The 17,149-nt window shown below is 35.1% G+C and overlaps 1 protein-coding gene across 1 annotated transcript in view; it reads right to left on the reverse strand.

Moving 5' to 3' along the window:
- Positions 1–5,424: 5,424 nt before the first annotated feature.
- FAR1 (fatty acyl-CoA reductase 1) overlaps positions 5,425–17,149 on the reverse strand; it is a 68,632-nt gene continuing 56,907 nt past the window's right edge. Inside the window, exons 10-12 of the mRNA XM_066365528.1 lie at positions 15,648–15,777; positions 9,749–9,876; positions 5,425–8,305 (exon numbers count right to left, since the gene is read on the reverse strand). Coding sequence (XP_066221625.1) covers positions 8,143–8,305; positions 9,749–9,876; positions 15,648–15,777 — 421 coding nt within the window. The 3' untranslated portion in view covers positions 5,425–8,142. The remainder of the gene's footprint in view (positions 8,306–9,748; positions 9,877–15,647; positions 15,778–17,149) is intronic.

A 17,149-nucleotide genomic window follows, 5' to 3' on the forward strand; every position in this document is an offset into this window, starting at 1 on the left:
GGGGAGACAGGTGCTCAAAGTGGTAAATATTAACATTGCAAGGGGAAAAAGAGAACTGATTTTTAAATATTTTTATTCAAAATGTTCAGAATTTGTATTTCTTAATGATAAAAATTTAACAGAAATATAAGAAATGGGAAAATCATAGTACAAAATTGGAGAATATAAATTGAGTCATATTATAATTCTAACATAATTCATTCCATGGTTCGGGACTTTTTGGTGATTTTACGAGTATAGTTTCTATGTCATTATGTTCCACACTCTTTATATTCATTGTATCATTTAATCCTTAAAACCACCCTCTGAGGTAGGCATTTTGTAGAAGTGGAATCTGGGGCTGAGAGGTTAACTGACTCATTCAGGGTCACAGAGCTGGTTAATTGGCGGTAGATTCAGAGCTAGTCTCATAGCAAAAATAATGTTCTTTCCACTGTACAATTCTGCTTCTCTGTCCTTATGACAGTTGTTAAAATAGTAGTTAAATTTTAGAAGCGACCAGGTACTTGTGCTCTAGTTACCACAGAACAGTATGTTACAGATGCAGGTATGGAACACTCATTTGCAAAACCATCAGAATATGCTTGGACTGAAATGACAGTGGAATTTGCTGAAAACTGCTAAAGAATCACAATTCTGCACAATTCTGTCATCCGCTTTTATCTTATTAGGTAAAAATTGCAGGATGTTTTCTGCAAGACTGGCAAGAAACTTCTTGGAAAGGATTGGGCAGTTCTTGAACTGCCCCAGTTTTTATAACAACCCATAAGGCTCATTATAAATACATGTGCCTGGTCCCCACCCCAGATCTCTGCCCTTAAAAGGCTGCAGGCTGCGACCCAGGCACTTCTGTATGTATGGAACTCCTCAGGTGATTCTGCTGCAAACCCCTGGCCTGGGGGAGACAAGCAGACCTTGACCATTAGTAGAATCACTTGGAAGAGATTTTTAAAAATTCTGATCTCTAGACTTCTCACTAAACCTAGCTAATGAGAAACTCTGGGTAATGGGTCCTGGGAACCTCTGTTTTAAAAAATTACTCTTAATAATTTTGATCACAGGGAGCCCCTGATTTGGGGGTCAGCAGAAGTGAACTTGGGTTTGTAGGTCGCCAAGGGATATGCATCATCCAGGAAGAAATGGGATTTTCAGTTTGTACTTTGATTTATGACCTAGTTCTTTTTTTTTTTAATAAATTTTTATTAATGTTAATGGGATGACATTAATAAATCAGGGTACATATATTCAAAGAAAACATGTCTAGGTTATCTTGTCATTAAATTATGTTGTATACCCCTCGCCCATAGTCAGATTATCCTCCGTCACCCTCTATCTAGTTCTCTGTGCCCCTCCCCCTCCCCCTAACTCTCTCCCTCCCTCCCCCCACCCCTGGTAACCACCTCACTCTTGTCCATGTCTCTTAGTCTCGTTTTTATGTTCCACCAATGTATGGAATCATGTAGTTCTTGTTTTTTTCTGATTTACTTATTTCACTCCGTATAATGTTATCAAGATCCCACCATTTTGCTGTAAATGATCTGATGTCATCATTTCTTATGGCTGAGTGGTATTCCATAGTGTATATGTGCCACATCTTCTTTATCCAGTCTTCTATTGAAGGGCTTTTGGTTGTTTCCATGTCCTGGCCACTGTGAACAGTGCTGCAATGAACATGGGGCTACATGTGTCTTTACGTATCAATGTTTCTGAGGTTTTGGGGTATATACCCAGTAGAGGGATTGCTGGGTCATAAGGTAGTTCTATTTGCAGTTTTTTGAGGAACCACCATACTTTCCTCCATAATGGTTGTACTACTTTACATTCCCACCAACAGTGGATGAGAGTTCCCTTTTCTCCGCAGCCTCTCCAACATTTGCTATTACCCGTCTTGTTGATAATAGCTAATCTAACAGGTGTGAGGTGGTATCTCATTGTAGTTTTGATTTGCATTTCTCTAATAACTAATGAAGCTGAGCATCTTTTCATATATCTGTTGGCCATTTGTACTTCCTCCTGGGAGAAGTGTCTGTTCATATCCTCTTCCCATTTTTTTATTGGATTGTTTGTTTGTTGTTGAGTTTTATGAGTTCTTTGTAAATTTTGGATATTAGGCCCTTATCTGAGCTGTTGTTTGAAAATATCAGTTCCCATTTAGTTGGCTGTATGACCTAGTTCTTTGAAAGCTCTAGCAAGACTACAAAGAATGTGAGCTCATCCAAGAACTCATCCGATTTACGTAATAAGCATAATGCTTGACAAATCCTTCCCAACTACTTTCTTACTATTATTTATTTATCTCGGGGTAGGCTCCCAACCCCCCAGTATTCCTTCTCTGATGGCAACTTTTATTTGCTGAATTATTTTGCATAAAAAGAAAAGCCAATCAAGAGATATATTCAACATTACTTATACACATCAATGTGTATCAGTAGACATTTTTTTCTTAAATTCATTTCATTTAGAAAAAATATATAAAAGATCAGCTCATTTAAAGTTCAAAATCTACTCATATTTAATAGGAATTGGGGATATTTTGAGTTTCTGACAAGCCAGTCCACAGCCTACAGTACATTTTGAGCATCCAAAGGTCCAAATGCCCCCTGAGCCTCCTCATCTTCCCTTAATCATTTTAGCTTTCAGCAGCAAAAACTTCCTTGCTCACTGCTCCCCCCACTTCTCAGCCTTTACACAAGCTCTGTGCCCGGAACAATTCCCTACCCCATCATTTCTCCCAATCAGACTTAAAACCACAATTAAACGTCAGGTTTGTATGAGTCCTTCCCTGAACACTCACCACTCACCAGTAAATCACCTCTCTGCTTTTAGTATTTTGTTCTTTTAGTTTTTATTAGAATTATGTTTCTTTACCATTGTTAAGTCATAAAATCCTAGCAGGTAGGCAGTTTCATACTGAGGCCTGGACCACTGAGAAGCATAGTATGGGAAGTAATACAGACAAACAGACGATGGTATATAAAACATAGTGCCTAACCTGTAATAGGTACTCAGTATTTGTTGAATAGAAGAAAGCTGGATTTTAGAAATGAAGGAGCCAAATAAAGATATTTTAGCACAACAGCATGTCAGAGAACTGTGAATAGTTCAAAAATATTTGTGTCCTCAAGTGAAAAGCAGTCTAGTATGGTGGACAAATAGAGTAAGCTTTGGAGTCCAAATCTTTACTCTGCCACTAGGAGTGACATGCAGTTCAGTTATGTCATTTGCCAGTTACCAACTTATAAAACATGGGTGATGGAAGAGCCCTCCTCAAAGGGCTGTAAGGCATAAATGAGTCAATATATACAAAATGCTTAGTGCCTGGCACACAGTAAAACAAATGTTCAACAGTGTTATTTCTGCAAAGTACAAGGTACCAGGCTGATTCTCCTCTCAAGAGACTAACAACCAAGTGGGGAGAAAAGACAGTAATCTGTAAAAGATGTAACATAAGGCAGAAAATTAGGTATTAAATGTCCAATGATGAAGTACTGATGAAATGAATATACACTCTCCCAGAACAACTACTTTAAATAAAACTACACTCATCTGTATGTTTAGGTTTAGGTGTTTGTTCAAAATTAAAACCAAAAAAGCAGCTCTAATATTATGTTGAGTCATATGAAATTGTCCACATAGGTCAAAGACAAGCAAATATCAGTATTTTTATATGGTTTAAACCTAACCCTTTTCTTACACCTTGCTCACAAAAATTGAAGAGAAGCTCTCCACAGATTTATGGGGGTGGGGGGAGATTGGGAAGGGGAAGAGAAGGAAAACATCTTTACCCCTCTTCTCTTGTATAAAATTAAAGGTATTGTCTGTGATCTGTAATAAAAATACAGGGAGATATTTATAGCCTTATACCATTTGATTTCAAGCCTACAGCAAAGATACTCACTTATGTCTCTATATAAATGTATTTGAGAGCCATCAGCTTGCAAAGGAGGACATCAAACTTAACTGTTCTTTAATTAAGGAAAGTCAAAGGAATTACTTAATCATTTTGCACAACTATGCTCAATTGACAAAGATGCTTTTTGTTTAGGAATCTTGAGAGTAGCGGAGAGCCTGACCGGGGGGTGGCACCGTGTACAGTGCTGGACGGGACGTCAAGTACCCAGGTCTGAAACACGGAGGCTGCCGACTGGAGCACAGGCTCATCCAGCTTGAGCATGAGGTCGCTGGCTTGAGTGTGGAATCAGAGATGTGACCCCATGGTTGCTGGCTTGAGCAAGGGGTCACTCGCTCGGCTGGAGCCCACCGCCCCCCCACCATCAAGGCACATATGAGAAAGCAGTCAATGAACAACTAAGGTGCTGCAACGAAGAACTAATGATTGATGCTTCTTATCTCTCTCCTTTCTTGTCTGTCCCTCTCTCTGCCTCTGTCAAAACATAAACTTAAATGAGTAGCAGAGATGTATTTAAAAATTTCATTCTAAGACTAGATAAAAATATTTAATCAATAAGTAAATATTTCATACTTCTCAGACTATTAATTTAATTAACTCTTTTCTACAAGTTATTTATTTTTTCTTTACAGGGACAGAGAGAGAGAGTCAGAGAGAGGGATAGATAGGGACCGACAGACAGGAACGGAGAGAGATGAGAAGCATCAATCATCAGTTTTTCGTTGAGACACCTTAGTTGTTCATTGATTGCTTTCTCATATGTGCCTTGACTGCGGGCCCTCAGCAGACGGAGTAACTCCTTGCTTGAGCCAGAAACCTTGGGTCCAAGCTGGTGAGCAATTTTTATTTTGCTCAAGCCAGATGAGCCCGCGCTCAAGCTGGCAACCTCGTGGTCTCGAACCTAGGTCCTCGGCATCCCAGTCCAACACTCTATCCACTGCGCCACCGCCTGGTCAGGCTCTTTTCTACAAGATATGCAGCACACATTTCTCATGCAAAAAGTTAAGAGTTTTTTCCAAGTAGAGCAAGTCCCTGTTAATGGCTGTAAGGACTTGGAGTCAGCCCAAAAGAACATGCGCAGCCATTCACACTCAACCGAACCCAGCCTGATGCTTTCTCCTTCTATATACAGTCACACTGTTACTACTGAGAGAGCCCTACACGTACTCAATAGATTAATTACTATACATGCACCTAAAACTTAAAATGATATTCAGTGTGGAGGAGAGTAGCTGGAGCCTAATCACACCCCGGCGATCTCCTCATACTGTTTTAAGAAGACACAAAAACCATCTCATCTCAGCAAATCCCTAAAAAGTGATACTTAAGCAAAGACTATTTATCCTATCTGCATCCCTTAAAATGCTGTTAAAGAAACTTGAGATTAAGTAAAATTAGGATACAAGAAGTAATGAATATGCCTGAAAAGAAATAAGTATAAATGAGACCACATTAGCTCACCAGTAATTTTCAAGATAATTATTGTAAAAATGAAATAAATACTATAATAGAAATATAGGGATTCATTTATTACTTTTTGGTTTACAAACAAAGGCACCCAATAATGTTTCTATTTACTTCTTATATAAGATTATTAATTTACATTTAAAACAAAAAGCAAAAAACCTGAACCAGTTTCTACCAACACAAGGGAAGAAATAAGATATTTTCCTCCCTGCGTCCAAGCTTTATTACATAGATCAAAGAATGTTTATTTTATACCATCCTTAAGTCAAAGAACATATTGCCATGCTTCTGTGTTGAGTTTTAGGATGTATTAGTACTGCCAAGTCAAATTTAAATACAGTCACAATAGACAAATGCATAAGACAGAATTATAAGACTCAAGAGTGAATGGTGGGGGAAAGCAAATGTTTCGCAATACAATTTTATCCAGTGAGTTAAATGAAATATGAAATGTATTTAATTTAAATAGGCTATCCTGTTAAAAACTGAGTTTGTATAGAAAATATAATCAAAAAACTAAAATCCATTTCTAGCAAATAACATTCTAGTAATGATTACCAAAATCTTTAATATCAGGTTAAGCACAAAGTCTAGTTAGTGGGAATTTACAATCTATGTGCACTTTAAACTAATTTTAGAACTTTAAGTTCTGGAATGACATGCCAATTTATTCATCAGCTTTCTTTTGACAACAGAATTCTGTTAAACACACACACAAATTTAATGCAGTGGCCTCAGCACAATCCCAGACAGCATTTCTTTAAGTGAGATTATAAGAACAAAGACACAGTTCAAAAGACATATACCCCATATGTATCTTACATATCTGTAGAAGTGCTACCTGATTCTTTTTCAAGATACAAAGACAATTCATCTGAGTCTCAATATATTTGGCAGAAGTATAAAAATTATACAAATGTGAGCATGTTTTCAACACATTGTGGAAACGTATTTGGAGAGCTGGAACACTTGATGTACAGACAGCTATAGTTAACTACGTGGGCCACTTTAAATAAAAGGCATCATCATTTATTCCATCTTTAGACACTGTCATGGTCTCTCACACCTTATAGAAGGTATGGTCCCAGACCAAAGACATTAGTATCATTCTAAAGAATATATATATTTATATTTATATACATACTTCTTTTAAAATAATGTTTAAAAGTTTTACTACAGAAAATCTGGCTTCAACATGGAAGCATTTTTCCTTTTCAAGAGTACACACCCGCATGGAAGAAGGTGATTTCCTTTACATTTAGTTTTTTCACAATAACAAAATAAACTTCTTATACATTGTTGTTAAATTGATAAAGAAAATTAAGATGTAAAGTTCTATGCAACTTTTTGTATTGTGAACTGACTTCATTAAACATACTCAAGATATACTGTTGATGATTTAAAAATAGTACAACTTGATCAGCTAAATAAAAACGTTATGCTGATCAATCTGTTAAACCAAATATATGTTAAAACAGTAAAGAGAGTTAACTACTATTGAGGTTTAAAGGGAATTATAATGTATCATTAAAATATACATTAATTTTCTTGCTATTACTTGTTTCTATAATGCATTTCTTTCTAAAGCTAAAACCACATGCAGAAAAAATAAATGATATCTTCAAACTCATTCAACAGTTTGCTACTTTATGTGGTACGTAAATAAAGTCCTTTATTTAATTTTATACACATTATTTTATGCATTACTTTATTTTTCTTGAAGGAATTCAGCTCTCAAGGTCAATAGTTAGTATGTGTTTACACACATGTGAGAACACGTTATGTCTACCTGCAAATACATTCTTCCATAATAATGCACTTTCAAGTTTCACTGGAAAGACAGTATAAGCCTTTTTAAAGTCTTATTAATAAAATTTATAAAGGGAGGAGAGCACAAGTATGGTGAATCCCTTCCCAACCCCTCACCCCAATTTGCTGAAATCTCAAGAAATCTTCCAGCTTCAAAACAAGAAAAACATCTCACAAAACTGGCTTCTATTTGGTCATAATATGGACAAAAAAAATGTGTTCTTATTTTTTTATGCTAATAGTCTTCTTTAATTCATTTTAATTTTCCTTCAAAAAATACATAGCATATGTTGATATGGATTTTCAAACCCATTTAGATCTAGTAGGATCTTTAGAAATAATGTATAGCCTTCTGATTAGGAAAGCAACTGATTGCTTATAGAAAAATGATATGCATCAGACCTCTAATCAGAGAAAAACAGTGAGAACATGTCTTTCATGTCTGAGACCACTCAAAAACTCACAGGATGACATAAAAATAATTTTAATAAAACTTCAACTGATGAAAATAAAATCAAGAATCAAATATTACTAACTTAGCTAGTATTCCTGTCCAAATAAATGCTTTCCATTGCACTAAAAATTAAAATTAGAAATTCACTATATGTTAAGGCATATTTCAATTAATTATGTTCCAGAATCGCACAGTTATACTGGTCAGTGTTCCCAGATCCCCATTCCGACCCTCATCCCACCCTTTTCCCAAGGGATCAAAATATTAAGTTATGGTTTTGGTGGCTATTGCAGATTTGAGCTGGCATACCACAGTGTGTTAACTAGATTTTTATGAGCATAAACATTAAAATGTTACATAAAATGTACCATAATTTACTCCACACTCCGATCTAAGATGATTTAATGTCTTGACAAAAGGTGAGATGACTTAAGTACATTTTATATTTTGTGCATTTAGACCACCATATATGCATAGATGTTCTAATGCTAAATTCTTGTCTTCAGTATCTCATAGTGCTGGATGCTCGGAAGTATGACAGAAACTTGTAACACAGACTAACCACAAAGTACCAGATGTTTCTTGCCATTTGTGATCTTGCAATAAAAATGCGCCAGATCAGGATCACAAGGACAGTATTGAAACCGTAACGTATGTTCCTCAACCTAAAAGCAAACCAAGAGACATATTAGCCAAGTATTTTCTATAATATTGTTAGATGGCACATAATTAATACTCAATTTTTAACATAAAGTTCAAATTCGTATTAATTTATTTTAAAACTAAAAGTCCTTAAGTCAGAAAGCTAGCAGAAGTCAAACCTGACTGTGCATACTCTGGACTGCAGTCCATCAAACAGTGTATTACCTCTCTTAACAATGAATACTAACAAGTTTTTGATAACAGTGTATTTGGGATGCAAATGTATTCATTCAGCAAGTACTGAGCATCCTTTTGTGTGCCAAGCAGTGTGCCAGGTAGCAAATACACTCTAGGTAAAACAGACAAGTCATTTATTTACATGTTTGGAGCTTTTTCCTTCATGACTAATCTAAACTGGTTTGTTCATTACATCCATCATCCTACAAACAAAATAAGCATTTTTGTGACATCTTTAGCTGTTTACAAGTTGTCAGACAAGAGAACTTACTCCTTCCATTATAGCTGATAATCACATGATCAAAGATGAACTGGACAAAAACTCATTCATAAATGAAACATGGCACTAGCCCTAGACAGGAGGACCCCCTCATTTTCAAAGTAATATGTACCTTATATCTCATGTTTCAAAACACTTCATATATTTTTAATGATGTTAAAAAGAAATACAAACCTTTAGGTATGCAGTAAGGTTAAAGTCCATTAATTTCAACAAGCAATGTAAAATAGGAATACAATACATCAACACTTGGTGTAGACAAAAGAGCTTTGAATTACATGTCATAAGGTCACTGTTCTGGTTTGTTTCGCCACTTACTACAATACAACCTAGGCAAATACAACTTCCCTAAACCTGCGTTCCTCATCTATACAACTAACTGCCCTACAAAGCCTCTTACAGTTGGAGGCATGGGAAGAATATGATAGTCTTGAAACTGTTATAAAAATTGTATTAACAAACTATAAATAAAATAGATTACTATTAAATTTTAACTACATTTCTGAATGACAGATTAACAGTGAATTTTCCTCTTCTATTTCCTGTGTGTTTTTTCTAAACAATCTGTATGTATTATTTTCATAAGAGAGTAAGAGGAATAATTACAACTTTTATAAACAAAGAAAAAATTCCATTAAATGCCATATTATATCTGTTCTTCTTCCAAAGATATATCAAAGTAGGGTAAAAAATAACATTAAATAAGTAGTGATTTTTAAAACTAAATTATATCTGCATATAATGCTAAGGAAGAATATAAATTGATGAAGATATTAAGTTTCAACATTAGGCTAAATCAATACTATCAAAATTTCAGTCCAAAGGTAAGCACTTTTCCTAAGTATGATAGATTGTTAGTACTATCTTTCATTCAATATACCAGCTTACCAAATAAAACTGTAATATTTCTAAGGAAATAATGACAAAGTCAAATCCATCTAAAACTTACTTGTTCAGATGTTTTCTAGCTGCAGGGAGGCCAGACATTTCTTCATTCAAAACATATTTCTTAGTTCCCATGCAGTAGTTCTCTATGTACTCTGCCCAATATAACTGCCGCACATCAATATTAAAGGTCTACATAAACAAAAAAATTGTTTTTTCACACTGGTCAAAAATTCATACTTTTTCCAAATGACATAATTATAAAATGTTTACCATATTAACTTTTAAAATCTTACTGCTATTTACAAAAATGTTCTTATGCCTGTTCTATATCTTCCATTAAACACAGAAACATTTAGAAGATACTTTGAAAATTCATGTTAGCATTTATAGAGTATATGAAGCGTTAGGCAAAAGAAGCCTGCACCTTCCAAAAAAACCCACAAACAAAAAGACAAAATCCCATTATCTGTCTAGATACAGGGATCTCCAAACTTTTTACACAGGGGGCCAGTTCACTGTCCCTCAGACCATTGGAGGGCTGCCAAATACAGTGGTCCTCTCACTGACCACCAATGAAAGAGGTGCCCCTTCCAGAAGTGCAGTGGGGGCTGGATAAATGGCCTCAGGGGGCCACATTGCGGCCCACGGGCCGTAGTTTGGGGACGCCTGGAACTCACTTTATACATATATTAACGCATTTACTTCCAGTTTGTATCTACAGTTCCTTCTCTTCTTAAACATCCTGCATACTATCTAGATTAATTTTCCTAGAGAACAGTACTGACATCAAGAGAAATAATGTTATGCGTGACCAGGCAGTGGCGCAGTGGATAGAGCATCGGACTGGGACGCAGAGGACTCAGGTTCAAAACCCCGAGGTCACCAGCTTGAGCGCGGGCTCATCTGGTTTGAGCAAGGCTCACCAGCTTGAGCCCAAGCTTGCTGGCTTGAGCAAAGGGTCACTCTCTCTGCTGTAGCCCCCTGGTCAAGGCACATATGAGAAAGCAATCAATGAACTACTAAGGTGCCGCAACAAAGAATTGATGCTTCTCATCTCTCTTCCTTCCTGTCTGTCTGTCCCTATCTGTCCCTCTCTCTGTCTCTGTCACACACACACACACACATACAAAAGAGAAATAATGTTATGAAAGCTGGCTTAAGAGTTCAGACAAGAGTTACTAGACCATCTGATGAAAAGGGTAGACAAATCTACAAAGAAAGCATTATAAAAATGCTATTCCATGACAAAATAAGAAGGCCATTCCCTACTCAGTGCTCCTCAATACATTTGGATAAAAGATTATTCATTATATACTATCCCTGTTTTGAACACAGTGAGTTCTAGACCAAAAAAAAAAAAAAAAAAAAGCTATCATAATTTATAAACCATTAAAGAAGGTCAAACATATTTGTAAGTGGATTCCCACAGAACAGTGAAAAAGAATGGAACAGAAGCAGTTTCTGAGAAGACAGGCTGAAAATTTTCAAAAAATAATGAGATATCATGGCACAGATTCAAACCTCATATATACTGTAGGCACTCCCACATATCTAGGCATATAAAGCATAAAACCATTAAAAGTCAAGGAGAAAAATTTTAAAGATGTCAGAAAAATACCATATAGAATACATCCAAAGGAACAACTGACAGTTGACTTCTCAAAAGAAGCCAAGAGAAGCCAAAGACTATGAGAAGATGTCCTGCAAGTGCTCAAAGAAAACTGCTGACACAGAATTCTACACCACACAGTATCACTGAAAAAGTAAAGATGTTTCCAGAAGAATAAAAACTAAGAAAATCTGACATCAGTGGAAAACCTACACTAGAGAACATTCTTTAGGCATAATAAAAATGAATCCAGCCTGACCAGGCAGTGGCGCAGTGGATAGAGTGTTGGACTGGGATGCTGAGGACCTAGGTTCGAGATCCCGAGGTCGCCAGCTTGAGCGCGGGCTCATCTGGCTTGAGCAAAAGCTCACCAGCTTGGACCCAAGGTCACTAGCTCAAGCAAGGGGTTACTCGGTCTGCTGAAGGCCCACGGTCAAGGCACATATGAGAAAGCAATCAATGAACAACTAAGGTGTCAAAAACGAAAAACTGATGATTGATGCTTCTCATCTCTCTGTTCTTGTCTGTCTGTCCCTATCTATCCCTCTCTCTGACTCCATCTCTGCGCCTGTATTTAAAAAAAAAAAAAAAAAAAAAAGAATCCAGATTGAAGTCTGAGATGGAGAAATAAGAGAGAATAAGAGGACAATTATGCTGGTAAATCTATACTTATTGTATAGACTGCAATAAAAATAATGGTTATGAGGCATCTAACACATACAGAATTAAAATATGTAAAAAACAGGTGACAGCCTGACCAGGCGGTGGTGCAGTGGATAGAGCGTTGGACTGGGATGCCAAGGACCCAGGTTCGAGACCCCAAGACTGCCAGCTTGAGCGCGGGCTCATCTGGTTTGAGCAAAGCTCTCCAGCTTGGACCCAAGGTTGCTGGCTCAAGCAAGGGGTTACTCGGTCTGCTGTAGCCCCACGGTCAAGACACATATGAGAAAGGAATCAATGAACAACTAAGATGTTGCAATGAAAAACTAATGATTGAGGCTTTTCATCTCTCTCCATTCCTGTCTGTCCCTATTTATCCCTCTCTCTGACTCTCTGTCTCTGTAAAAAAACAAAACGACAACAAAAAAAAACAGGTGACAGCCCTTGTATTTTCCATGAAAAGGTAGAATTAACAGTATTATATTAGATGTTAATAAATTAAGGAAGGATGCTCTAGTAACCTCTAGAACAACAGAAAAATAATATATTTCTATGTAACTAATACAGATAGGAAAATATGAAACTAAAAATAACCTCAAAGAAAGCAAAAACAAAAAAACACAACAAAACTTAAAACAAGTGGGACAAATAGCACTGAGTCAGGCTTAAATTCAAAATTATTAGAAATTATATTATGGATTAAATCCTCCAATTAGAAGGTCAAAATTATTAAGACTGAAAAAAATCCATATGCTATTTATGAGAAATAATTGAAAGGAATACAGAAAAGTTGAAAATAAAAGGGTGGAGAAAGGTATACATTTCTAACAATGAATGAAAACGCCATTTGCCCAAGGCCTCACTGGAGTATGAGTATGTTGACAGTTTGCAGTTTTTTGCAAATCTGCTAAATAATAAATATCCAGTTTTAATTTGTACTTCCATTTTCATGAATGAGGTTGGTATCTTTTCATATGGTTAAGATTTATTTAAGAATTATTTTTCTGTAAACTGTTCATCTCTCTAGCCCTTTTTTCAATAGGATTATCGACATTTTTGGCCATATCTACATAAGCTCCTTATGTAACATGAAATGCGCTGAGATACCACTACACGCCACCAAAGTTGTTAAAATTAAAAATTAAAATGCCAAATGTTGGGGAGGATATGGATTAACAGGAACTCATAAACTGTCACTTGGAAAGTAAACTGATATAAGCACTGGAAAATCGTTTGGCATTATCTACTAAATTGAACATACAAGGCCCTGGCTGGTGGCTCAGAGGATGACAGAGTGTCATCCCAGTAAGCCAAGGTTGCGGGTTTGATCTCTCCCTCTCCTCTCCTCTCCTTTCCTCCCTTCCTCCCTCCCTCCCTCCCTCTCTCTCTCTCTCTCTCTCTCCCTCTCTCTCTCTCAAATCAATGAAACAATTAAAAAAAAAATGAACATACAAATATCCTTTGATTCAGCCATTCCATTTCTAGATATATATCATACACAAATGTGTGCACATGGTTCATAGAATTACTCCCAATAACTGAAAACTGAAAATAACTTAAATGTCTATCAACAAAGAAATGAAAAAAAAAATACTGTATATCATTTGTATAAAGTTAAAAATGGATAAAATTAACATTAGTGTTTGAATTCAAGACAGATTAGTAGAGAGGACGTAGTGATTGGGAGGGGTATCTTCTGGGGTAATTTCTATATCCTCACCTGAGTGCTCATTTTCTTAATAATCCACTGAGCAGTAGTATATATTGGATGCTGGAATGTGGGGGTGGAGGAAAATATGGAATCAGTGGAAGCTATAATTCTTTCTACCTGAGAATAAAATAAAACCCCAACAGAAAACATCTCCTTTGAGAAACTATAATTATGACCCTGCCCCATAGTCTATTTAAGGCCTATATTTACCTGAGTTATGCTAAAAACCTAATAGATATTTTAAAGGTGGTTTTTAATTTGACATCTAATTAATGCTAGGCAACTGGTGGAAGCAAAGGTAAATCTTTTTTGGAAAACTGCAATTTCAATGTAGGTTTCAAAAAAATTCCCATAGAAATCCTCAAGGATTATGAATTTACTGTTAAACATCAATTAAAAAAAATCATGAGTAAGACCCAGTTTAAACAGATAGCAGATTAGATGCTGCACAGCCTATAGGAGTATGAATGACCTGAACTCCAGTTGAAAACAATGTTTCAGATGTTTCAAGAAAAATTCTAATAATTGTTTAAGAAATGTCTATCAGATTTAAAAAGTAAATTGAAATTCTAAAAATAAAAATATAATTAACTGATACCCAAAATTCAACTGGGTGGTTTAGACACTACTGATAACTGCCACAGAGAAATAATCCAGAATTCAGGCCAGAAACAAAAAGATACAAAATATGAAATTAAAATTAAAAGACCTGAAGGAATGACCTAACAGACACTAAAATTTCACAAGACGATGAAGAATAATGAAGAGGCAGTATCTGAAGAAACAATGGCTAAGTATTTTCCTGAGTTGCTAAAAAAATATCAAACTTTAGATCCAGGAAGACCAACCTCAACAGCGTAAAGTTTTTAAAAATTACACTCACATTCATAGTAAACTGAAGAACATCAAGCAGAGAGAAAAACTATTGAAAAGGAGCCAAGAATAACATCACCTGAAAGGAAGCAGCAAATTAGACTGACTTTTCAATGGCAACAACGTAAGACAGAATATGAATGAAAAAACCCCTTACTAAATCATATTCGGATATTCTTGGTACAGTATATTTTTAAGGCAAAAAGAAAAAGATCCAAAAAGAGAAGATACGGTAGCAAAGACAGTCAGTGGTAAACATATAGTTAAATCTATATAAAACTGAACAAAATAATCATTTCTATGTAAAAGGTTTAGATAGAAAACTAAAGTAATGGATAACCACATAAACTGATGATGGTTGTAATCACAGCTAAAACATTTTCAAGTCCTCAAATTCATTGAGAAAGAGGCTATAGAAATCACTTAATTTAGGCTGTTAGGTATGTACATTAAAATATCTAAGGTAACCTTGGCCCTGGCTGGATTGCTCAATGAATAGAGCATCGAACAGGCATGCCAAGATGGTAGGTTCAATCCCTGGTCAGTGCACAACCAGTAGCAACCGATGTGTGCACAACTAAATGGAACTAAGTGGAACAACAAGTTGATGCTTGTCTCTCTCTCTCTCTCAAATCAATGGAAAAAAAATTTTTTTTAAATATATCTAAGGTAACCTCAAAAAGATCAAACATTTTTAGTTTCAAATTAACAGAGAGAGAAATGTGGAATGATAAAAAGTAAAAGAATAAATGCAAAACAATTTCTGAAGAAAGGCTTTTCTCAAAGTTCAAAGAAAACAAAGTATTTGAGGAAAAATACATAAAGAAACCAAAGTTCTCTTTTAACCTGGCAATAAAGAAACGAGTATTTCAATCATATTTTAAAAATATCTGTCATTCATAAATACTTACCTTATAAATTCTAAGGTAAAGCAATTTTATTTCATAACTAACAATTATGACTGAAGCTTTAAATGAAAAGACTATAAATAGATCAATGACTTTCTTGCATAATGGTTGTGGAAAATACCCAATTATTTCTCAGGTTACTGATGGCTGTCTAATTTGTAAACTACTGAATTTCTAATAGAAAATAGAAAATACTTGCCTTTTTATCTTCAGGATTTAGTTGGTTCATTAACATATTGACATTGTCAGTATTCCAAACCCAAGAATTACTTGTGAAATATTCAAGAAGTAGCATAGCTTTGTGAAGACGAGTTATTGCTTTCATCATCCTGTATTATAAGAAAATGACAGATTCATATTTTGCATAGTTTAGAAAAAAATCTCATCACCACCCATGGCACCAGTTTCTAAACTGAGACATTAACGGTAAAATCATAATACATAATTCAATAAGTACACCAAATCAGGTAATAAGAATATTTCTGCATCTTGGAAGAATACTGCATAAATCCAAAACATAAAAGATTTCAAGTAGTATCAAATGAATTTAGTACATAAAATTAATTTTCAAAGGAATGACAATGCTTTAAGGTCAAATTTTCTACATATAATACTAAGCAATAAATGAATTTGATTAGAACTCCCTTGTTTTTTGTTTCTTAAACTGCATTTTACTAAGATTTCGTGTGAATTCATTAGTGTATTACATTATCCAGAAATATTCATTTCCCATGTAGCCAACTCTCTCTCTCTCTCTCTCTCTCTATAAATATATATATATATATATATTTTAAATAACCTTTTCTTTAACACTGACAAATACCACTCTTGATCAACTGGTTGTGCCATGAAATCAATGACTTTGCTGAAAACTTTCTGCAACAGATATTCACTCATCTCCCCAAATCCCCAATATCTATCCTTATAGAAAGAGGTAGTTCAATGCTGTTGTTTGTTTCTTTTTAAAACAGCAAGGGGTCTTAATCTGTAAATCTGTCATTTTATATATCAGGGCTCACTGTAAGTCATTGATATCATAACACTAACCTGAGCAGTAACATCTATACAGTAATTATCTATGATAATTAGGGAAAAGGAAGAAAAAACATTTTGAAAACAAAATCCACACCAAAAATTCCTAATATCTAAAAACCAGAAAAATGATTTGTGAAGAAATACCAAAAAAAAATCCTCAATTTATAATTCCATAGTAAAGATTAGCATCATGTAATTTAGAGGATCCCAAAATCAGAAACTTTCATAATGGTGAAAAATTAGAACATCAGAAATGAGGTGGAAAAAAATCAAAACGGTAACATAGATTCGCAATTCTGATGACACATTCAATACACTGAGAAAGATACCCTGAATCCAGAATATTGAAAAAAAATGAGGTAATATGGACTATATAAAGAAAAATTGTAGTTCATGCAAGAAAGCAATTATAAAATTGAAACCTCCATTAAACAGGAAAAGAATTACTGGGCCTCAAAGGGATATATTTAGACAAAAACAGTTTATAGATAGCACTTTGTGGAAAAAAATAAGACATGTTGCTTTTTAAAAAGAAATTCTTTTCTAAAACAACAACAAAAAAGATATAAAAAATTTGTAATAAAATCAGTATCAACTATCACAGCCAGTCTGGTATACTTGAATCACACATGTAACACATTTGGTTAACATGGTTTTCCAACATAC

Source organism: Saccopteryx leptura, chromosome 1, assembly GCF_036850995.1.
Source record: "Saccopteryx leptura isolate mSacLep1 chromosome 1, mSacLep1_pri_phased_curated, whole genome shotgun sequence".
Taxonomy (NCBI): Eukaryota; Metazoa; Chordata; class Mammalia; order Chiroptera; family Emballonuridae; genus Saccopteryx; species Saccopteryx leptura.